We start from the raw sequence: 23,085 nt of genomic DNA on the forward strand, positions 1-23,085 counted from the left end.
GAAGAAGTTCTTTCACATGTTGGTGCGGAACTTCCTGTGCTCCATTTTTTGACCATTTTAATACCTGCTTAATAACTTTGGTTATTGAGTTAGCACTGTGTCAGTTTGGCGACCCAGGTGGGATACTCTCTGTTCGGCTGCGGGAGCCACGGAGACATGGGACTCTCTAGGCGTGCCCCGGAAAATTCTTGGAGGGACTCCTCGCCTCAGCTGGCTCACCATGGGGACAGACAAGGACCATCTTTTGCAAAGGTATTCTTTTTGGAATTTTGTTTGATTGGTGTACCGTTGTTTTGGAAGGTACCTGTAAAGCACAGAAGACGTTCTACGTTGGGTGCTGTACTACTAGTTACTGGGTGTGATTTCGTTGGTACGTTGTTTTAACTTTGTTTAGTTTTGGATTTTTTCTGGCACTTTGACTCTGAACATGTTCTTGACATTGAATAACGGAAAACACTTAACGGATCATGATTTATGCTGGGAAATTTGTTGTAATAAGTGACACTATTTATAGTAGTGATTGCTATTCTGTGTTGCTTGAGTGAGAAGTGTAAGAGGCCTCTTTGTGTGATTGCGTGATTGTGCTGTGTGAGTGAGAAGCAGCATCGCTGAGAAGCAAGTGCGGAGTCCCGATCCGCAGTTCTGCTATTCCGCGAGGAATACAGCCAGAGACGGATGAAGTGTAAGAGATTGAGAAAAGACATCAGAATGGGAAGAACTTTGAGTACTATTAATAAAAAGACCCCTCTGGGTTGTATCTTGGCCCATTGGAAGGACATTGGTGGGCCACATGGAAGAAACGTTAATTGTAAGACCGTAACTAAGTATTGTAACCAATGGTGGATTTAATAGAGAGAAGAAAAAAAAAATCAGGATCCAGACTGGGGAAACATTGATCTAATATTGAGGGAGATGATGGAAACAGAAAAACAGCTAATTCTTAAAACAGCCTGAGTTCATGTGCAAGCTCAGATTGCCAATGGGACCACTCAGGGAACTGTAGATGATTGCGTTCCCCTGACCGACCCCCACTGAGACCCTAATCACCCCGTAAATTATGAACAGTTATGTAAATACCGAAATCAGATTAAATTGGGAATTGAGAACGTGGTTCCAAAAGCTATAAATCATTCAACCCTGTATAGTATCCAGCAAGGTCTGAAAGAGACCGCTGCGGAATTTTTGGCCCAACTTTGAAATGCAATGAGAAAATATACCAATCTGGACCCAGCTTCGGAAGACGAACGGATGCAATTGGCTAGCCTCTTTCTAGGGCAATCGGCCCCTGATATAAGAAAGAAATTACAGAAATTGGAGGAACAAGACTTGGGAAACCCAGAAAAGTTATTGAATGCAGCGTGTAAAGTATTTAGGAATAGGGAAGACGCGAAGGACAGAAGTTATCTAAGGTGATAGCCACGGCTATCACCTTAGATAAGGCTAACAGTGGCTGCACTAGAACAGAAAGAGAGAAGGGGGGGAGGGAAGGGGGAATTGAGAAAGGTAAAGAGAGGACTTTAGGAGGGTTTAGAGGAACATTAGGACAGAACCAGCATGCGTACTGCAAGAAGGAAGGACATTGGGGGAAAAAAAAAAAAAAAAAAAAGATTGCCTTAGGTTGCAGGATAAACTTGCAACAGTCAGAGCAGGAATGACGGGAACCTAGGGAACAAAGAGAGAGGCATGGACTTTTTTGTTGGATACAGCAGCTTCTTTCTGTGTTAATTCAAAAATTGATTCTGGAAAAGCGCTGAGTCTGTAAATGTAATAGGAGCAACTGGCCAACAGGAAAAGACGTTCTTTTTGCAATGCTTGAAATTTAAATTGGGGAAAAATGATTGGAATACATCCATTTTTATACTTACCCAATTTGCCAAGGCCCTTATTTTTTTCACGAGGACCTCGCGCGGATCGGCTGCAGCGAGGGCTCCTGGCAGGGAGACGAACGGATCCAACCTCTAATCCCCTCCCCCCCAATAACGAGGCACAGAGCCGCTTGGTCAGAGCCGCAGCCCCGCCCCGCCCCCCCCCCCCCGAGCAGGCAGGAGATGTGCTTGTGCCGCCGCGGGCGCTGACGTGCTGAGGGCGGAGCCAGGGGTGATAGCAGCCCACCCCCTGGCGCTATAAAAGCAGTCCCTAAGGAGCGCCGCGATGCGAGAGCGCTGCAAGCAGGACCGGCTTGGTAGTTAGCACAGGCAGTTTGCGCGTGGCAGGGAGGAGTGCGAGGTGGATCCTCTCCTCCCTTTCCTGCCTCCCGTTCTCTTCCCCTCCCCTCCCCTCCCCTCCCCTCCTCTCGTCGGGGAACTCTGCCTCTTTGCACCTAGAATTCACCCTGGTGAGCACCTGTTGCAGCAGCCAGGCTGAGGCAGCAACCCAAACGGAGGAGATGATGCCTCTCTGGGTTCATGTGGGCACTCAGGTGGATCCCCTGAGAGGGGAAGTAGCAGTCCAGACAGGTGACTGCAGGGAGCTCCAGAATCTGGAGGCCCACCCTGGGTCCTGAGGGAAGAGAGGGCTGTCATGGGTGCAGGTGTGCCCTGCTCAAGGAACTCCTCAAGCAGGTGGCTGGGCTGCAGTGAGAAATTTGCAGCCTGAGGGGCTCCTGGGAGTCTCTGAGGGAGACGGATAGGAGGTGTCAACCTGCCCCTTCTGATGCTCAGCAGCCCCTTCCGAAGTCCCTACAAGGGGTAGTAGGTGACCCAGCTGATCACATGCAGTACAGAGGGCTTGATTGCCCACAAGACAAAAGGGGCTGGACCCTTGTCTCAGCTTGAAGCAGAAAGAGCCGTTTGCCACCGACACCCACGGTGCCGCCAACCCCCATGGTGTCCCTGGGTGTCCTGGTTCCAGTTAGGACAGAGTTAATTTTTCCTCATAGTAGCTGGTAGGGTGCTATGTTTTGGATTAGGATGAGAAGAGCGCTGATAACATGCTGATGTTTTAATTGTTGCAGAGCAGTGTTTACACCAGGCCAAGGACTTTTCGGCTTCTCGCTCTGTCCTGCCAGCGAGCAGGCTGGGGGTGCAGCAGGAGCTGGGAGGGGACAGACCCAGGACAGCTGACCCAAAGTGGCCAAAGGGGTATTCCATACCATCTGACGTCATGCTAAACAATATATAGGGGTGGCTGGCCGGGGTGGGGGGCCGGCTGCTCGGGGATAGGCTGGGCATCGGTCAGCGGGTGGTGAGCAATTGCATTGTGCATCACTTGTTTCTTACACATTATTATTATTAATACTATTATCATGTTATAAATGACTGGGTCCCAAATAGGATTACAATCAGAGTTTACAATTTATTAAACGAATAGAGGCAAGCAAACAGCGCTGGGTGCGCCGGGAGTCTCTGCTCCACCGGGACGCACACCTGTTACGTAAGGCGGCTGGTTTTTATGCTCCTAGGCTAATACATATTCATTACTACTTCTAGAAGAGGCAGGGTTATTATAATTGGTTTCCCGAATCCGAAGTCCTCCCAGGTGCGCCTGCTTATCAGTCTCTGTTAGTTTCTCGGGGGCCGCTCGGACAGGGAGGCTCATATTCTTCCTCCTTATCTAGTGGTCTCTTGGCCGGCTGTCAGAAGTTACTGCATGTCCGTGCAAAGTCAGCAGTTTTTCTCTGAAGAAATCCCTTTGTTCTCTTCTCGCCTAAACCCAGGCCTCAATGTTAACCCTTCACACCCCTTAGTGGCACGAATTGCTGGACTATTCCTTACAATTCCTCCCTTTTTTTTTTAATATCATCAATTCGTGTCTCTTCTTCAACTTTTGTTAGTAGCAATTGGATTTCATCAGTCAGTTCTCGGGGTGTCCATTTCTTAAGCATCATTATCGACACATCACCTTTTCTCTCGCAAAGTCATCACAAATTGGGTGCTATTTATTATCCGCCGTATCAACAACATAAAGCAAGGTATCATACAAGGTATAAACAATAATGTCATTACACCACATAAAAATAAAAATAGCATTCTTTTAACCCATGGTCCACCGGGCAACCATGAAAAGAAATCCCAATCCATACCCTTCCAAGTTTGTACTGGGACGTGGGCTAGCTTTTTAATTTCTTTTGTTATCTGCTTAACTACTTTTCCATTATCATCAATTTGTAAACAACAATTAGAATCGTTCAGTTTTCCACACACTCCCCCTTCTTCTGCTAGTAAATAGTCTATGACCATTCTACGTTGAAAGATAGCATTCCTCATCTGAGTGGACTGATCAGCCAGAAGATCCAAGGCCGTCGCTGTTTGATTGGTTACAACTTCGAGGATAGCTTGCGACCTAATTATTCGGTTCAAATTATAAATAGGTTCTCGGGCTCCTGATACCAATTCATTTGGGTTCCAGGTAGCTGGCCCATAATGCTGTATGATTGGGCACTATCCCCGGATAAGGAAGTATCAATAGATCGTTTTAGTCTGTTCAGGTCATCATATAATCTTATTCCTAAATGATTTCCTTGTGTTTGTGACAATAAAAAGAACAAGGGTCTTATGTACCCCACATAGCATATTCCCGACCAGTTTCCGGGTAGCCTCTTCTAAGCATGTTTGCCACACACCCAATAATGTCCCTTTAGGGCCCACGTCCCGTTTGGAAAATGACCATCCCATCCATCTTTACCCTTTGGGGTGTGATAATACAGAGTGTCCTTGTTACCGAGTGGTCCTGTTACAATGTCTGCCCCGTTTGTACTCGTATATGCACGCTTCCAAGCTCCCACGTTGGGTTTCCACTTACAGTCACAATTCAGTTCTCTTTGGCGACCTGTCATATTATAAGCCTTTTTCGCCGTCCAATCTTGAGAGTGTGGGAAGCTCCTTCAATCATGGGGTTGGGCCCGCTTTCAGAGCTTGTGTTACCATTCAGCCCTTCAGGGTGATCCAGCTCCTGGAAAAACTAATCACAATTTTATTATGGGTTTAAAAGGTTCTCATGTTATTTTTCTCAGGACAACCTGATCTTAGCGCGGGAGAAGTCCGGTCGAGGCACTCTCACTCGGCGGTCAATACCCATAGGGGTTGCCTCCCTCGGTAGACCATACATGCCGCAGTGGAGGGTCCTACCCCGGTCTTGCCTTCTCCCTTTCCTCCCTTCAGCCTTGTCCTCTTTATCCAGTGCCCTTAATTCATGCAGAACCTCACTGCTGGGATATCAGTTCCTCTTTAGTCTCAGTTTCAGTTCCCCAGGAGTGGACTCAACCCTCCAGGCTTCGGTAGTTATTGGTCCTTTTATTCTGGATGCGTGGGTCCAACCCCTTCTTGCTGTTCTCACAGCTGTTTCAGTAGTAAGTAAAACAAGGTACAGTCCCTCCCATCGGGGGTTCAATGATTCTTCTCTCCAGGTTTTTATTAAGACCTTGTCTCCTGGTTGTATTTTATGAATAGCAAATCCTAAAGGTGGTGTCTGAGTCATCATCCCAATTTCTCTTATCTCCTGTAATCTCCTTCCAATGGTAATTATGTATTTCTGGATACTATGATCCTCAACTACATTGTTCCCTAGGGGCATCCCTTGAGAATAAGGCATACCATATAACATTTCATGTGATGATAATCCAGTCTCACTGTGTGGTTTAGTTCTTATGTTTAAAAGTGCCAATGGTAAGCATTTCGTCCAGGGCAGCTGTGTCTCGATCATTAACTTAGCCAATTGTTGTTTTATTGTTTGATTCATCCTTTCTACTTTCCCTGAGCTTTGTGGGTGCCACGGAGTGTGGTATTCCCACTGAATACCTTTCAAGGGGTACATCCTTCAAATCTTTGTGGCTGGCGTATGTTCGATTATTTCCACACAGTTGTGTTCCAACGGTCCTTCTTCTGGAACGGTTCCTAGAAATACTGCTGGATATAACAGGTTAGTCGTTTTCAAGGTTATGTCATCTTGTTCAGTTAGGATTGCCTGATATTTCATCATCCGGCTGGGTGATAACCAGTGCCCCCCCCCCTTTGTTCCAAAACGGTTGTTACCATATGTGGTCCAAAAACTTCAATACGTTTCCCCATTTGAAGGCAAATAATTTTCTACTATCTTTATCAAGAGGTATGCAAAAGAAGGCATCCTTTAAATCTATCACGGTAAACCATTTATATTTCCCTTTCACAGATGTTAACAATGTGTAAGGATTAGCTACTACTGGGTGAATATCCTTTGTTATTTCATTTATTGCTCTAAGATCTTGTACAGATCTATACTCGCCATTCGGCTTCTTTACTGGAAAAATTGGAGTATTGTATTCCGATTTACATTCTTCCAGAATCTGATATTTGAGAAATTTGTCAATAATTTTCACTATTCCCGTGCCTAGCTTCTATCTTAAGTGGATATTGTTTGATTCAAACAGGTTTGGCTCCTTCCTTTAATTCCACCTTTACCAGTTGTGCCAGTTTCGACTTCCCTGGTACATCTGTTTCCCGTACTGTTGCTATAACTGCATTTTCTACTTCTCTTGGAATATTAACAAAGGGTTTATCTTTGATCATTAGGATTTGGCCTACTTTGGACTCAGGTACCTTCATTATTAATTCTCCATCCTCAAAGGTTATTGTTGCATCTAATTTGGCTAATAGATCCCGTCCCAAGAGTGGCATCGGGCATTCTGGTACATACTAAAATTTATGGGTTAGTTCCTCACCCCCAAAACGCAAATCAAGGGGTCGTAAGAATGACCATTCTTCCTCTTTCCCTGTGGCTCCAATTATTGTAGTTGTCTTAGTTCCTAATCGTCCTTTTAAACTATTTAACACTGAATATGTTGCTCCTATTACATTTACAGCCTAATTAACACAGAGAAAGAAGCTCCCATAACCAACAAAAAATTCAAGCCTGTCTTCGTTTCCTAGCTTTATTTCAACTAGTGGACCTGCTAGGGTAGATGCCCCAGGTCCCCATCATTCCTGACTGTTGTTTGTCCTGCAGCCTAAGACAATTTCTTTCTGATATCAGGGGCTGATTGCCCTGGAAAGAGGTTAGCCAGTTGCCTCTCTCTTTTTTTTTTTTTTTTAAGCCAGGTCCATTTTTTTTTTTTCATTGCATTTCAAAGTTGGTCCAGAAATTCAAAAATTCCATAAATTCCATAGGGGTTTCTTTTGGACCTTGTTGGAACAGATTCTCAATTCCCAATAGCCAATTTAACCAGATTTTAGTATTTACATAATTTCCGGGGTGATTAGGGTCTCAGTGAGGGGGTCGGTCAGGGGAATGCAATCGTTGAAAGTTCCCTGAGCGGTCCCATTGGCAATCTGAGCTCACACAGGAACTCAGGTTGTTTCAAGAGTTAGCTGCTTTTCTGTTTCCACGACAACTCTCTCGGACCCATCATGGTCCCTCCGCCCCAGAGGGCTCACACCGTGATTTTGAGATCTCAGCCTCGGGTTGAGGCGGAACTATTAGCATTCCTACATCCTCTTTCCCTGCTCATTCAGCATCAAACAGCTCTGTTAAATACTACATGCCACACAACCTTTAACACCTTCAACAATCCTTTTAACACTTCCTTTATCTTTCTCCAGCCCGTACTTTTCTAATGCCAACACCAAAGGCTCAGTCAGGGGCCAACTTAATTCCAAACCTTTTCCCTCCAAGATGCTGAAACAACTCAGTATACAACATTTCATCCTATTTTCCTTCTCTCCTCAAAAACAACATTAATTGCAAGACACTGTTATAGTCGATTGATCCATAAAGTGGCCATTTAGTTTATATAGTGGCCACCATTGATTGCAATACTTAGTGAAAGTCCTCTTGCTTTCTGTGCCCCCATTTCTAACAATATCCTTCCAATGTGCCAATATGCACCCAAGGAGGCTCTTTTTTTTTTTTTTTTTAGGACGTCTTTTTTTGGATTTTACCCATTTCCTTGATTTCCCATTCCCTTTTATTTATTTATATTAGTTACTGTCCCTTGTTTCAATTTCCACGCAAACCTTTTTATTGCAGGTTTTTACTATCTTTTCCCAATCTTCTTCCCAAATGTCCCAGTTCTCTGGGATTAAACTCTTCTTTCCACATACAAACTTTACTATTTCAGATTATTAATGAGCCCCATTCCAATCATAAATCCGCAGGTCTTCGGAAAAACACCTGAAGCACTCAGCCTTCGGTCTTCTAGACAAACAATAACACCTTTTCCACAAAATTTACATTTCAACAAGACCGAATTTCAAGCCGAATGCTAATTTTTCTCATGCACTTTGTTAGTAAGCCCACACGAAACAAGGAATCACTCCTGTGTATCCGTCGAGATGGGGGTTTAAAAGGTATTGAGGCCTAAATAAATTCGCTCTCCCCCTTCTTACCAAATTCCCAGGGCTCAGGCCCGAACCACCAAAGAAGTGACTCTCCGTTCTACCACTTTGATAATCAGTCAGCCCCCCTCCCCCCATACTTGGGAAACTGACCGAACACCACCGCGAATATACCCAAACTTCTAAACTGTTACTTAGATAATGCTCCCACCTTCCTCCTTGACACAGTCAAAACATTTAAGAACAAAACAGGATTACAAGATGCACCACCGGGGGTGGATTGTTAGGATATAGAGGTGGTAGGTTATCCAATGACTCCCATTCATCATCTTTTTTTTCCTTTTTTTTTTTTTTCTTCTTCTTCAAACTTCTCATCTGTTTTTAGTGTAAATATTGAGGCTGGAAAAGGACGTGAGGTCCTGATCCATAATCCTGCATAATCACTTTCCTCCTGGCTAAAAAGGTTCCTTTGAATTAACATGTATATTTAAGGCCTGGCAAACCCAGTCTTCAAAGGATCTGAAAACGGGCCAAAAGACATGTGGTCTTAAAGGCTACTTTGGCCATTCTATCATACAATACTGGACCATTTTTAATTTACTTTTTTCCTTTTCTGGGGCCCCTATCGTTCCAATTTCTAATCATTATCCCTAATGGACTTTCTGGTGGTATGTCTGGTAATTTGCTCCCTTTTCTCTGGTCCCGGGTCTTCAATTTTGTCTGACCCATCTAGGAATTTTACTGTGGCACTTCCTACAGCCCTTGGTTGCCTTAGTGAGAGTGTCTTGCAGGGGGTTTAGGACCTATCACCCACCCACGAATCCTATAGGAATCGCTTCGGTCCTTCATCGGCCAAGTCCCTCGCGGGAGATTGGAACCGCGGTTAGAAGACCTCCACAATCGCTTCGGAACTACGTTCCGTCTCAATCACACTCTCACACACACACAGGCAACCGAATCCCACCCAACCGAACGGTATACGCCTTAAATACTTACGACTCCGTCATCTTCGTTCAGATCTTCGCGCGCAGAATTACGGGCAAAATATAGTGCTGCAGCCGGCAAAGGGAGCTCATAAAAAAATCTAAATCTTTGCTTGCCCTTATTCAGGTTCAAGATGGCATTAGCCCCGACCTGACTCGAACAGGAGCCACCAAATGGTGGGGGCGCCCCTCCTAGATCAAGTCAGAATTCAGGAACCAAGACCATCCCGGACGAGCCCCCAATTGTTATAAATGACTGAGTCCCAAATAGGATTACAATCAAAGTTTACAATTTATTAAATGAATAGAGGCAAGCAAACAGCGCTGGGTGCGCCGGGAGTCTCTGCTCCACCAGGACGCACACCTGTTACGTAAGGCGGCTGGTTTTTATGCTCCTAGGCTAATACATATTCATTACTACTTCTAGAAGAGGCAGGGTTATTATAATTGGTTTCCCGAATCCAAAGTCCTCCCAGGTGCGCCTGCTTATCAGTCTCTGTTAGTCTCTCGGGGGCCGCTCGGACAGGGAGGCTCATATTCTTCTTCCTTATCTAGTGGTCTCTTGGTCGGCTGTCAGAAGTTACTGCACGTCCGTGCAGAGTCAGCAGTTTTTCTCTGAAGAAATCCCTTTGTTCTCTTCTCACCTAAACCCAGGCCTCAATGTTAACCCTTCAAATCCCCTAGTGGCACGAATTGCTGGAGCATTCCTTACAGGTGATTGATAACATAAAAGAGGATGCAGAGTCAAAGCAAAAGAACTAGGATGGAAGAATTGTAAAAGGAAATGAATCACCATATAGGCTGTGGTTACACACAGCCTTGAAAAAAAGTCTACGTGGTTTGATTTTGGTGATGAAGGACTGGCTTTGTGCCTGGAAGGCCACATTGCAGCAGCTGTTTAGTGCAGCATTGCCCCAGATGGATCACTGAAAGAAAAAAAAAGGGGGGGGAGGCAGGGTCGAAAGAAGAAAAAACATGGACACAGGAACATAAACAAGACAAAAGTACTACATCTAAATGTGTTTTTTTTTAAGTAAAAAATAAATACTCCAAGAATCATGAAGGATTTCTGCTGACGGCAGAAAAACAATCTAAGACAGGGTGACAAGTTACAAAAGGAAACGACAGGTGCTGAAAGCCAGAAAGGGGCTGAGAAGTACAGCCATGTGCTAGGGACCACTCATTGAGCCGGACGCAGGGAAGAATCGATCCCATTCCAGGGGCCGGGGGCTTAGCCTCACACCCTCACTCGACCGTACAAATCAATTTTCTTTTTGAGCTGCGGCATGCAGGAGTCTAAAGATCTCCGCAAGCATTTGCTACAGGGACGGCACCACCTGAGCAACCCCTAACTTCTCCCGCGGTGACGGTGACAGCTCTGCCCACCGCCGCAGAGGAGGAGGTGACTGCACATGCGCTGTGCGACACGGCGTACCTCCCTTCCGGCCGCCATCTGGCTATCTGCCGCGGCTGTACTTGGCCCCTTGTTCCTGTTTGCGGTTTTCGTGTTTTTTCCCGTTTCGGTAGCGCTGTGCTTGCCCCAGGAAGGTACAAGGGAGACCGTGGGGGTGGTTGGGAGGGTTCGTTACGTGTCTGGGGATGGCGGCGGTGGCTGGGGGGGAGGGGAATAGTAAAGGAAAGACGGTTATGGGCTGAGGTGCTGCGCGCGAGCAGACTATTTTCTCCGTCCCGCCATGGCGGGGTTGGGGCGTCTTCCTGCTGGGGAGTGTGTGGCTGCATAGACTGATGCATACTTGCTCCACCGCTGGGTTGCTGTGGCTTGTGCTGTTGGGTGCTTCCTGGCTTGTTTCATAGGCTTTCTTGTTGCTTCTGCAGATGAAAGAAACAATCATGAATCAAGAAAAGCTTGCCAAGCTCCAGGCTCAAGTGCGCATTGGTGGCAAGGTAGGAATTGCTTCCCCTTCCTGTCTCCTGGCCCGTGAGACTGTACGTCTCTGCCCACATGCAGGGCCTGGGACACGAGGTCCTGAAAGCTTGGGTGGGGAGCAGTCCTGAGGGCTCTCAGTTTGGCTTGACTGTAGGGGAAGCTGCCCTGCTGCAGTGATCTCTAGTCAGTTCAACGGAAGCAGAATGTAGGAGATGAACTTCCAGCTTTTTCTGTTCGGATTTGCTATGTTATAGCTGATTAGAAGCATATGTTCTTGTATGGGCAGTTAGAAGGCACTTAAGGTTTGAAGTAGACCTTAGAGCAAGTGAGCTCAGGTATAGCTCTCATAATAAATTTTAGAGGGTTATGTTCCAAATTCAAGTCGTACATCCTTAAGTTGACCATGGCAGTTTTCTTGCCTTTTAGGACAGCTGAAATTTCTGTACTTGTCATGCTCTTATTATTGTAGAATTAGGAAGTATAATGCGCTTGGAAGACCCTCTTATTTTATCATGACATTTGGATACACTTATAATCGGGGAAAAAAAAAAAGGAAAGACTTTGAACATGTGTATGCTAGCAAATGTTTAAGTTACGGTTTGAGTTTTTTAGCAAGGACTCGTTAATATTGGTTTATATATTTGAGGAAATATACATGTGTTATTTTGGAATACGAACTATTCAACAGAACTATTACTGACAGTCTCCAGTAGCTTTCATTTCTGTGTGGAAGTTTTTGTCTTCAGCTGGAGACTTAGCCTTAAATCAGAGGAAAACTAGTTTTTAACTAGCTTGATGATTTTGCATGTTCTTTAAATGGGTTACTAGTTAACCAGAAAACTATTATATTGTTGATTATGTGTATGTTACTGACATGTATTCTAACACGTTTCTGTCATTGATCATGTAAGAGTATGCATTCAGATTGCAGCTCTTACAACTCTGTGCTCAATATAGGTCTTCTAGAGACATTAAGTGATGCTTATAATATGCTGGTGATGCTGCCATTCAGCTTTGAAATTGGCCTGTGAAATACTTATACTGGGTCTGGCTGGGATGTTAACTTTACTTGCAGCAGCCCGTATGCAATACTTTGAATGTCTGAGCTTGATGGTTTTTTGTTTGTTGGTTTTATAACTGGAAATGATTACTAGAATTCTTCGTGACAAAGTCACCGTATAAATGGAGATTGCCTCCTCCACACCCAAAGTAATCAGCTAAGGGGGAAGAGTAATTTCTGCTTGTGTGAAAAGGCTGCACGTTCTCTGCTGAAAAATTTTCGTGACATTGCAAGGCTGCAGATCTTACAAGCTAAATATTATATTTAGGTGGAGGGGTATTGCACTTCATGTGTAATTTGAGATTTTTGTATAGGGTGTTGGTACAGCTAAACATCATGTCTTCTCTTCCAAACCTTCTTAGAAGACTGGCAAATGAATCTGTGGTCTGCTGTATCCACATTGTTCAGTACAGAGGTAGAGGGGTGTGAACAGCATGTCTCAGCTTGATCAGGGTAGAATTTGCTTACTAAAATCCTGTAATCTTCAGAAGCTTAAATTTGCGGAGATAAAAGCAGCAGCTATTCACTTCAAATTAACTTCAGATTGTCTGAAGCTTGATATCTGTATGTAGTATAGGTAAAAGTGTGTGTGGGGGGGAGGTACATGTTCCTACATAGCCTTTGATTCAAGACAATTTGTAAAAACTTACTGAGAAGTTTTTTGTCCAGAGAAATTTAACATAGGCCTTATGTTGCTCGATTTGTGTGGTAGTCAAGGTACATGAATGAAGCCATTTCTTTCATTACTGTCAGGGAACAGGGAATCTACATAAAGCTTTCTAGACAAAAGACTAAATTTTTGAGTTGTAGTCTTCCACGTTTTAGCTTCATGTGATCTAAAGACAAATTACAGAATCACAGAATGGTTGAGGTTGGTCCAACCCCCCTACCAAGCAGGGTCACTTAGTGTGTGTTGCACAGGATAACATCCAGGCAGGTTTTGAATATTTCCAGAGAAAGAGATTCCACAACCTGTGCCAGTGCTCTGTCACCTGCACAGAAAAGAAGTTCTTCCTAATGTTCAGATGGAACTTGCTGTGCTTCAGTTTGTATCTGTTGCCTCTTGTCCTGTTGCTGGGCACCACTGAAAAGAAAAGAGTCTGGCCCCATCCTCTTGACACACCCTCCCTTCAGATATCTGTATGTGTTGATAAGATCCTCTCTCAGTCTTTTCTTCTCTAAGCTAAACAGGCCCGGCTCTCTCAGCCTCTTCTTGTATGAGAGATGCTCCAGTCCCCTTGTCATTTTCGTAGCCCTCCGCTGCACTCACTCCAAGAGCTCCATGCCCCTCTTGTACTGGGGAACCCAGAACTGGACATAGTACTCCAGGTGAGGCCTCACCAGGGCTGAGTAGAGGGGAAGGATCACCTCCCTCAACCTGCTGGCAACACTCTTCCGAATGCACCCAGGATACCATTGGCATTCTTAGACACAAGGGCACATTGTTGGCTCATGGTTAACCTGCTGTCCACCAGGACTCCCAGGTCCTTCTCTGCAGAGCTGCTTTCCAGCAGATGAGCCCCCAGCCTGTACTGGTACATGGGGTTATTCCTCCCCAGGTGCAGGACCCTGCACTTGCCTTTGTTGAACTTCATGAGGTTCCTCTCGGCCCAGCCCTCCAGCCTGTCAAGGTCCCTCTGAATGGTCCCTCACACTTCCCCTTCCATTGTTTTGTCTTGACTATGGGGGCGAATGTTACCATTGACAGTTGGCCCTCTGGGTTAGCCAAAGTGTGTGTTATCTGGTCATCGGATTCAGAGACCTCCTCCTCCATTTGAGGGTGCTGGGTAGTGTTAACTGCCGTTTGATAGGTGCAGGCCAGGTCCCAGCACAGTGCAGCAAGCTGGAATTCTCCAGCATTGTGAGGGTCAGGGCATACATCTTTCAATCATTCTGTCATTTTTTTAGGATTTCGCACTTGTTCAGGGGTGAAGTTCAAAACCATCGGAGGAGACAACTGTGACAGGTACCTGCCCATATCCTCCCGCCCACCTTGCCACCCACCACCATGCTGCCTCGGGGTAGAATCCTGGGTGGTATTCTTCACTAATTGTTCACTCCATTCACTACTGCTCTCTGGGCCCATCTGTCCATACAGTTTTTAACCCAGCAAAGGGTGTACCTGTCTCTTAATATGCTTTAAATTTTGGTTAGCCCTGAAGTGGTCAGGCAGTTGGACTAGATGATCTTTGGACGTCTCTTCCAACTGAACTATTCTATTCTATTGCATGAACCACATAAAACAGGATCACATAGTACAATCACAGAATCACAGAATAGCCGAGGTTGGAAGGGACCTCTAAAGATCATAGAATCATAGAATGGCCTGAGTTGGAAAGGACCACAAAGATCATCTAGTTCCAACCACCCTGCCATAGGCAGGGACACCATCCACTAGATCAGGTTGCTCAGGGCCTCATCTAACCTGGTCTTGAACACCTCGAGGGATGGGGCATCCACAACCTCTCTGTGCAACCTGTTCCAGTGCCTCACCACCCTCTGAGCAAAGAACTTCCTCCTAGCCTCTAATCTAAATCTCCCCTCTTTTAGTTTAAAACCATTCCCCCTTGTCCTGTCATTATCTGATTGAACAAAGAGTCACTCTCCATCTTTTTTATAAGTCCCCTTGAAGTACTGAAAGGTTGCAGTGAGGTCACCCCAGAGCCTTCTCTTTTGTAGGCTGAACAGCCCCAGCTCTCTCAGCCTTTCTTTGTAGGAGAGGTGCTCCAGCCCCTTGATCATCTTTGTGGCCCTCCTCTGGATCTGCTCTAACAGCTCCACATCCTTCTTGTGCTGGGAGCTCCAGACTTGGACGCAGTACTCCAAGTGGGGCCTCACAAGGGCTGAGTAGAAGGGGACAATCACCTCCCTCGACCTGCTGGCCACTCCTCTTTTAATGCAGCCCAGGATGCAGTTGGCCTTCTGGGCTGCAAGCACGCACTGCCAACTCACATCGAGCTTTTCATCCGTCAGAAAAAATCACAGAATCACAGAACGGATGAGGTTGGAAGGGACCTCTGAAGACCATCTAGTCCAACCCCCCTGCCGAGCAGGATCACCTAGAGCACGTTGCACAGGATGGCATCCAGGTGGATTTTGAATATCTCCAAAGAAGGAGACTCCACAACCTCTCTGGGCAACCTGTTCCAGTGCTCTTTCACCCTCACAGTAAAGAAGTGCCCTCTCATATTCAGCCAGAACTTCCTGTGATTCAGTTTGTGCCTGTCACCTCTCGTCCTGTCGCTGGGCACAACTGAAAAGAGACTGCCTCCACCCTCTTGACACCCTCCTCTCAGATATTTATACACATTGATGAGGTCTCCCCTCAGTCTTCTCTTTTCCAGGATAAACAGGCCCAGCTCTCAGCCTGTCCTCGTACAACAGGTGCTCCAGTCCCCTAACCATCTTCGTAGCCCTCTTCTGGACTCGCTTCAGTAGTTCCACGTCCCTCTTGTACTGGGGAGCCCAGAACTGGACACAATACTCTAGGTGAGGCCTCACCAGGGCTGAGTAGAGGGACAGGATCACCTCCCTTGACCTATTGGCAACACTCTTCCTAATGCACCCCGGGATACCGTTGGCCTTCTGGGCCACAAGGGCGCATTGCTGACTCGTGGTCAGCCTGCTGTCCACCAGGACTCCCAGGCTCCTCTGCAGAGCTGCTCTCCAGCAGGTCAGCCCTCAGCCTGTACTAGTGCTTGGGGTTATTCCTCCCTAGGTGCAGGACCCTGCACTTGCCCTTGTTGAACTTCATGAGGTTCCTCTCGGCCCAACCCTCCAGCCTGTCAAGGTCCCTCTGAATGGCAGCACAGCCCTCTGGAGTATCAGCCACTCTTCCGACCTTTGTGTTGTCAGCAAACTTGCTGAGGGTGCACTCCCGTTCCATCATCCATGTCGTTGTTGAATAAGTTGAACAAGACTGGACCCAGTACTGACCCCTGGGGGACACCGCTAGCTACAGGCCTCCAACTAGACTCAGCACCACTGAGCACAACCCTCTGAGCTCTGCCATCCAGCCAATTATCCATCCACCTCACTGTCCACTCATCCATCCCACACTTCCTGAGCTTGTCTATGAGGATGTTATGGGAGACAGTGTCAAAAGCCTTGCTGAAGTCAAGGTAGACCACATCCACTTCTCTCCCCTCATCTACCCAGCTAGTCATCTCATCATAGAAAGCTATCAAATTGGTTAAGCATGATTTCCCCTTGGTGACTCCATGCTGACTACTCCTGATCACCTTATCCTCCACATGCTTGGAGATGATCTCCAGGATGAGCATCGCCTTTCCAGGGATGGACGTGAGGCTGACTGGCCTGTAGTTGCCTGGGTCCTCCTTCTTGCCCTTTTTGAAGACTGGCGTGATATTGACTCTCTTCCAGTCCTCAGGCACCTCCCCTGTTCTCCATGACCTTTCAAAGATGATGGAGAGTGGCCTAGCAATAACATTGGCCAGCTCCCTCAGCACCCATGGGTGCGTTCCATTGGGGCCTGTGGATTTGCGGATGTCAAGTTTGCTTAGATGATCCTCTTCGACCGAGGGAAATCCTCCTTTCTCTGGACTTCCTCTCTTGTCTCCAGAGTCTGAGATTCCTGAGGGCTTATCTTAGCAGTAAAGACTGACGCAAAAAAGCCATTCAGCAACTCTGCCTTCTCTATATCCTTTGTCACCAGGGCACCCGCCCCATTCAGCAGCAGGCCAACATTTTCCCCAGTCTTCCTTTTTCTACTGATGTATTTAAAGAAGCCCTTCTTGTTGTCCTTGACATCCCTTGCTAGATTTAATTCCAAATGGGCCTTAGCCTTCCTTGTCGCATCTCTGCATACGCTGACAGTGTCCCTATATTCCTCCCAAGTGGCCTGTCCCTTTTTCCACATGCTGTAAACTTCCTTCTTCTGTCTGAGCTTCACCAGGAGCTCCCTGTTCATCCATGCAGGTCTCCTGCAGTGCAGCAAGCTGGAATTCTCCAGCACTGTGAAGGTCAGGGCATACGTCTTCCAAACATTCTATCAGTTTTTTAGGATTTTGCACTTGTTCAGGGGTGAAGTTCAAAACCATCGGAGGAGACAACTGTGACAGGTACCTGCCCATATCCTCCCACATACCTTGCCACCCACAACCACACTGTCTTGGGGCAGATTCCTGGGTGGTATTCTTAACTAATTGCTTAACCTTAGGGAGAAAGAGAAACACATTGTGCAGACCTAGCAATAGGAGTATGTTGGTTACCCATGGGTATTCAAAGTACTCAAAAGCTGCTGCAAGTAGTCCATGGGGAAAGAAGGAGGAGGTACCATTCCTGATATTATTCATAAACTGACTTCCAGATCAGGAAAGGAAGACAGTGTAATTTTGAATATTCCCAAAAAGATAATTTCCAGGAGACCAAAATGATAACAATGCAGGGCCTGAATACCAGATTATACTCAAGGCCAGTGCTTTACAACACAGCAAATTAAAAAAGAAAACAAACAAAAACGAACACAGATTTTAGCACATTCTCCGAACGGATATAGAGGAGAAGGGAGAACATGGCACAGATTATATAAGACAGGATCACATCATAGAAGGTTGGTCATAGGTCTTAGAATTTACAGAAGGCTGTGCTCAGTCTTCGGTTTTATGCCTGTGATAACAGTTGAGGGTAAACTTGCAATTTTTCTTTTTTAAGTACGATGCTGCAGAATTCCCATGAGAAATTGTGGAATGAACCTTCTCTAGTGTATTACTTTCTAAAAGCTACACGCTTCTCAGGAGCATGCAAAGCTTGCCTTATAGGAAGGGAAAGACTGCTGCAGTGTGGTTGGAAGGGTGGAGTGGTGTGCGCCATAACACAGAAACGGGACTTTGTATATTAAGTTGATTTGTGGATGACTGCAGAGAAGTTATGTGACTCTGAGGATTGGAGTTTGTGAAGAACTACCTAAATACTTGTTGTGGTTTAACCCGGCTGGCAGCTAAACACCACACAGCCGTTCGCTCACCCTCCCCCCTCCCTCTCTGGGATGGGGGAGAGAAACGGGAAAGTGAAGCCGGTGAGTTGAGATAAAGACAGTTTATTAAGACAGGAATATAATAATATAAGGAATATAAGGAATATAATAATAACAATAATAATAATAATAGTGATAATGATAATAGTATTAATAATAATAATGTGTAAGAAAACAAGTGATGCACAATGCAATTGCTCACCACCCGCTGACCGATGCCCAGCCTATCCCCGAGCAGCCGGCCCCCCCACCCCGGCCAGCCACCCCTATATATTGTTTAGCTTGACGTCAGATGGTATGGAATACCCCTTTGGCCAGTTTGGGTCAGCTGTCCTGGGTCTGTCCCCTCCCAGCTCCTGCTGCACCCCCAGCCTGCTCGCTGGCAGGACAGAGCGAGAAGCCGAAAAGTCCTTGGCCTGGTGTAAACACTGCTCTGCAACAATTAAAACATCAGCATGTTATCAGCGCTCTTCTCATCCTAATCCAAAACATAGCACCCTACCAGCTACTATGAGCTACTTAACTCTGTCCTAACTGGAACCAGGACAATACTAATTTTATTTTACTTTCTGCAAAGGGTACTGCCCGCAGAAAGAAGAAGGTGGTCCACAGAACAGCTACAGGAGATGACAAGAAACTTCAGTTTTCTTTGAAGAAACTGGGAGTTAACAATATTTCTGGTATTGAAGAGGTAACTGCTTCAAAGGGGAAAAAATGCTTTTCTATATAGAAATATAAAATGTATCAATATTAATTTTCTGGTAATTAACATCTTAATCTGGTCTGTTTAAGTATATTAGTAAGTCTTTATTGAGCTCTAGGAGCTTCAGCTAGTTTCCTGTTAAATTGAAAAATCATGCTAAACTGCTTGAAGTGTATTGGATTTTTTTTTTTTCTTTCAGGTAAATATGTTTACCAACCAAGGAACAGTCATTCACTTCAATAACCCTAAAGTTCAGGCATCTCTGGCTGCTAACACTTTCACTATTACTGGCCATGCTGAGACAAAGCAGCTGACAGAAATGCTTCCTAGTATCTTAAATCAGCTTGGAGCTGACAGTCTCTCCAGCCTGAGGAGATTGGCAGAAGCCCTACCCAAGCAATGTAAGTTGAAACTTGTCTGCTGACAGCATGAAGTGCATTCATAGGCTTACTTGTATAGCTGCAGTGAAATTCAATGCACTCCTACTTTCTGCAAACGTATTTTAACGTGATTATAAAGAAATGGAACTCAGATCTTATTTATAGCTCAAATCCAACAAAGCATATAACTGAATAAAGCAGATGCACCTGTTTCTCAGTATATCTTGCAGTTGTTCTAGGTCTAGAAAGTTGTTGCTGGAGTTGATTTCATGGTAGCTTACTTCTTGATGTGGCTACCGTATTTAACTCTGGAAGAGTTAAATTCTTAAAAGATATGTTTTGAATATGTTTGTTTTTCCACTTTGAATGGAAACATGAGTGACTTGAGGACAGGCATCTTGGTAATGCTTTGCATCCTCACAGGTATGATGAAGGTATTTCTTGTGTGGGCTTTTTGATAGCTAAGAGGGAATTACACAGTTTTCATCTGAAAATGTTATAATTTCTGTATGTGTGTAGGACAGTGTAGAGAACAGGACTGGTATGAGCATTAAGCTGGATATGCCAACTTCTATTCTATCCTTAAATTAGTAAAAGAACAAACATTCAGTTTCTCCCTAGAATTGTGTGGGAAAAGTAGAGGAGAAACTTAAGTATGTGGTGTTTGGAAAAGGTGGTACTGCTATAGGTTGAGAATTGGGAGGAAAAAGACAGGCTTGTAGACACTGGGAATGTTCCTCATGTCCTGCAGGTAGGGTCTTCCTACTTCCTCTTCTCAAATACTTTGTTCCATACCTTGGAAGGAATGGACTTCCAAAACACAGAAAATGAAGAAGCTTATCAAGGTGTCCAGTTTCTGGTAGTAATGAACTTGATTGTTACATTTCTTTTTTTCTGTGCTTTGTTGTCAGCTAAGACAGCCTCTTTTTCCATTCCTAAAGTTGATGTTACTTCCCTCCTGTTAACTTCCTACGGAAAAAAAACCCACTAGAAGTAGTTCTCAGGAGGTGGTAAACTGCTTCTTTCCCAATGCAGCTCAGGTCCCTCCTTCCTAATGTCATCTCTGTAGCTTCTGTGTGGTAGTAGCAGGGCTTGAAAGAAAGAAAACTTGAAGGGTTAAAAATGATCCACTAAGATCTCTCTTCTCATAACCAAGATCTTTCTTCTCATAACAAAATGGGTATGTTCTGGATAAGCTAAATTGTGCAATTTTAATATTAGGGAAGCTTGTTTAAAATGCTTCCTTTTGTACGACTTGGTAAATGGCTATTTTTTTCTACTTTGGGTGGATGTCAAAGTAGTTGCACAAAACTTTCCATTCAGTATTGTCTGCTAGATTTGGAAGCCTGACATCAAAAGAGTGAAGTATCTGAGATGACTGTATTTGTAGGTGCTAAAGGAAACTTAGTCTGGTTCTAGGGGTGAGAGAAAAATGCAGACAGCTTAGGAGGAAATAACATGGTAACAGCTTTCTGCTGTTAAAAACAAAAAGAGTTAGTGATGACCTCATCACAAGCCCTTTCAGACCAAAGTTTCTGCATTGATCTGTCCTAGTTCTCTAGGAATCAGGTTACAGTGATTTCAGAGGTCTGGTATAAACCCATCTCTCCTCGTGTTTTCCTTGAAAACTGAGAAGGATTAATTAGAATAGACTGAGATGATTGAAAATGTGGGACAGCTTAACCTAGGTAGTACAGCTAAGAATAGCAGTAGTAGTAGTGGCACAGGCACCCAGGGACCTGAGTTAAGTATTCCTAGCATTAGAGTGCTACGGTTTCACAGATACTAATTGGCCTGCTACATTGGACGTGATTAAGTCCCAGTATCTCCAGTAAATGGGAATAGTGACTGAGTTTGCAGAGATGTGGACCAAAACACGTGGTTACCTCAATTGATTAAGTGTAAAATTGTGCATCTAGTTTCATATTCCTCTGACTTTTCCAGGGAACAAGATTATCTTTAAGAGCCTTTAGTCATAGCTGTCTGCCTGCAGCTTCAAAATTACACCTTAATTTTTCTTGAAGCCCAAGGATCATAAGGACTCATCTCTTTTCCTTATAACTTGATGTTGTAAAATAAGTAAGCTTTGAGAACCTCTGAGTAGTCAGTAAACCAAGATGCTTTTAAGATAAATTGGTCTTGGCTCTTGTGTGGTAATCATTTTCAGCTACAAGGCACTCAGTGGCTCTAGATACAGGATAGTAACTAGCAAACTGTTTCTAGCATGCATCTTCCCATTTCCAGCGTTGGGCTGTTTGAGCATGATCAGTAACAAAGGGAATGTGAGCTTCCTAGGCTAGTTGTGTTTATTTAGCAGGGGAATTGTTTAGAGCATTGCAGCTTAACTCAGACTCTTAGATAATGTTTTCAAAAAAAAAAAAAACACAAAGAAAAACAACTTTGTAATCAAGATGCCTATGGTGAGCTTGAATAATGCTTTGGAACTACTTGCTCTTGCAGCTGTGGATGAGAAAGCACCACTTGATACTGGTGAAGATGATGAAGTTCCAGGTAAGAACAAACATGAAATGGAGGATAAGGAAGTGATTTTCTGAGAGAGAACATGTGTAGCATAAGGTTAGGCCAACGACAGAAGGAGTATTGACTATTCACTTGCTGTTACAGAATTTCTATGAACGGGTTACGTATCTGTTTTCAGACACAGTGTGAGACTAGGTGAACCATTGGTTTGAGGTAGCATTTGTCCTGTGTAAGAGTAATAACTATGGCTAAGTTAATTATTTAATCTTCAATAAGAAGGCTGGGAAGAAACTGCCTTTTTAGTATCACTTGGCTTAGTTGTGGGTATAGTAAAGTTAAATGATAGTAGGTGGTTCATTATAATGCATAATTCTAAAAGTTCTCGACAAGAAGAATGAACCCTGGAGCTCTTAAACGTTATTTGATCTGTATTTTATAAGATGACTTTTTTTAACGTTGTAAGTGCTTGATATGAAGTAGAACTTGAGAAAAAAATATGTTTGGCAAAGCAGAAGCAGATCAAACTTTGATATCAATGTTTATTTTTCTAGATCTTGTTGAAAACTTTGATGAAGCTTCAAAGAACGAGGCAAACTGAACCAAGTGTCACTTTGAATAAAGTTAAAACTCAAAAAAGCTACATGGAGCTGCTATTTTATATTGTGACTTTTATTTGAATTTATTTCCTGATGAGTTCTCAAAACTTGTAATTGAAAACTCCTTGAACCTGCAGCTCTTCTTAGTTACTGTTTGTATACAATATTATTTTTGTGGCCTGATTGAATAAACTTATGCTTTGAAATAAGTCAGATTGCTGATGAATCTCTGCCTAGACACAACTTTTGAGTAACTTGTATGCAGTCAAAACCCCATCTCTAATGAACTTTGGTATACAATTAAAAATACATTTAAAAAAAAAAACCACAAAACTTTTTGATGTGGCTTCTTGTCAGAAGTATGTGTGTGTGGGGGGAGAAATAGTCATAAATACTAAATCATAAAGGGTATTGCTTTTCTGCAGAAAAGCATCTTCCTCTTGTGGAATTAGAAAACTGGCTTCAATAAAAAATCTGTGTATAATTCAGCATTTTAGATTTAATTAGTGATCTTTCCATTGTTTACGGCACGTGGGAGCACATAATGATGAGTTTAAGTCACTTCGTAATTGTACTGGGTCGGGCTAGGGTATAATTAACTTTCCCTGCAACAGCCCATACAGTACCATGCTCTGCACTTGCAGCTAGAACAGCATTGGCATCACACCAGTGTTTTGTATATTGCTGAGCAATACCGGCAGAGCATCAGGACTAGCTCCAACCGCCACCCCAAGAGCCAGCAGGCTGGGGGGG

General features: G+C 44.5%; 1 protein-coding gene and 1 long non-coding RNA gene across 4 annotated transcripts; one reads left to right on the top strand and one right to left on the bottom strand.

Moving 5' to 3' along the window:
• Positions 1 to 3,269: 3,269 nt before the first annotated feature.
• LOC310888692 lies at positions 3,270 to 10,491 on the bottom strand. Of its 2 annotated transcripts, none has more exons than XR_014576060.1 (2): positions 9,243 to 10,491; positions 3,270 to 5,840 (listed from the first exon to the last, which is right to left on the bottom strand). It is a non-coding gene; the product is annotated as an uncharacterized lncRNA (long non-coding RNA). The 2 variants fall into 2 exon arrangements; XR_014576061.1 differs by having other exon boundaries at positions 3,270 to 5,843.
• A 152-nt stretch (positions 10,492 to 10,643) lies between these two features.
• LOC310888688 (transcription factor BTF3) lies at positions 10,644 to 22,657 on the top strand. Of its 2 annotated transcripts, none has more exons than XM_083815642.1 (6): positions 10,644 to 10,777; positions 11,066 to 11,134; positions 18,750 to 18,863; positions 19,075 to 19,276; positions 21,716 to 21,766; positions 22,288 to 22,657. In XM_083815642.1, exons 2-6 carry the CDS (start codon positions 11,066 to 11,068, stop codon positions 22,332 to 22,334), a joined length of 483 nt encoding a protein of 160 aa, XP_083671768.1. In that variant the 5' UTR covers positions 10,644 to 10,777; the 3' UTR covers positions 22,335 to 22,657. The 2 variants fall into 2 exon arrangements, with proteins under 2 accessions (XP_083671768.1, XP_083671767.1); XM_083815641.1 differs by having other exon boundaries at positions 10,660 to 10,770; positions 11,063 to 11,134.
• Positions 22,658 to 23,085: the final 428 nt, after the last annotated feature.

Source organism: Anser anser (genome assembly GCF_964211835.1).
Source record: "Anser anser genome assembly, chromosome: W".
NCBI classification, from domain to species: domain Eukaryota; kingdom Metazoa; phylum Chordata; class Aves; order Anseriformes; family Anatidae; genus Anser; species Anser anser.

Coding starts and splice junctions, on each gene's coding strand:
- LOC310888688 (XM_083815642.1), top strand. CDS start 11,066: ATGAAAGAAACAATCATGAATCAAGAAAAGCTTGCCAAGCTCCAGGCT. Junction 11,135..18,749: donor AAGTGCGCATTGGTGGCAAG/GTAGGAATTGCT, acceptor CTTTCTGCAAAG/GGTACTGCCCGCAGAAAGAA. Junction 21,767..22,287: donor TGAAGATGATGAAGTTCCAG/GTAAGAACAAAC, acceptor TTATTTTTCTAG/ATCTTGTTGAAAACTTTGAT.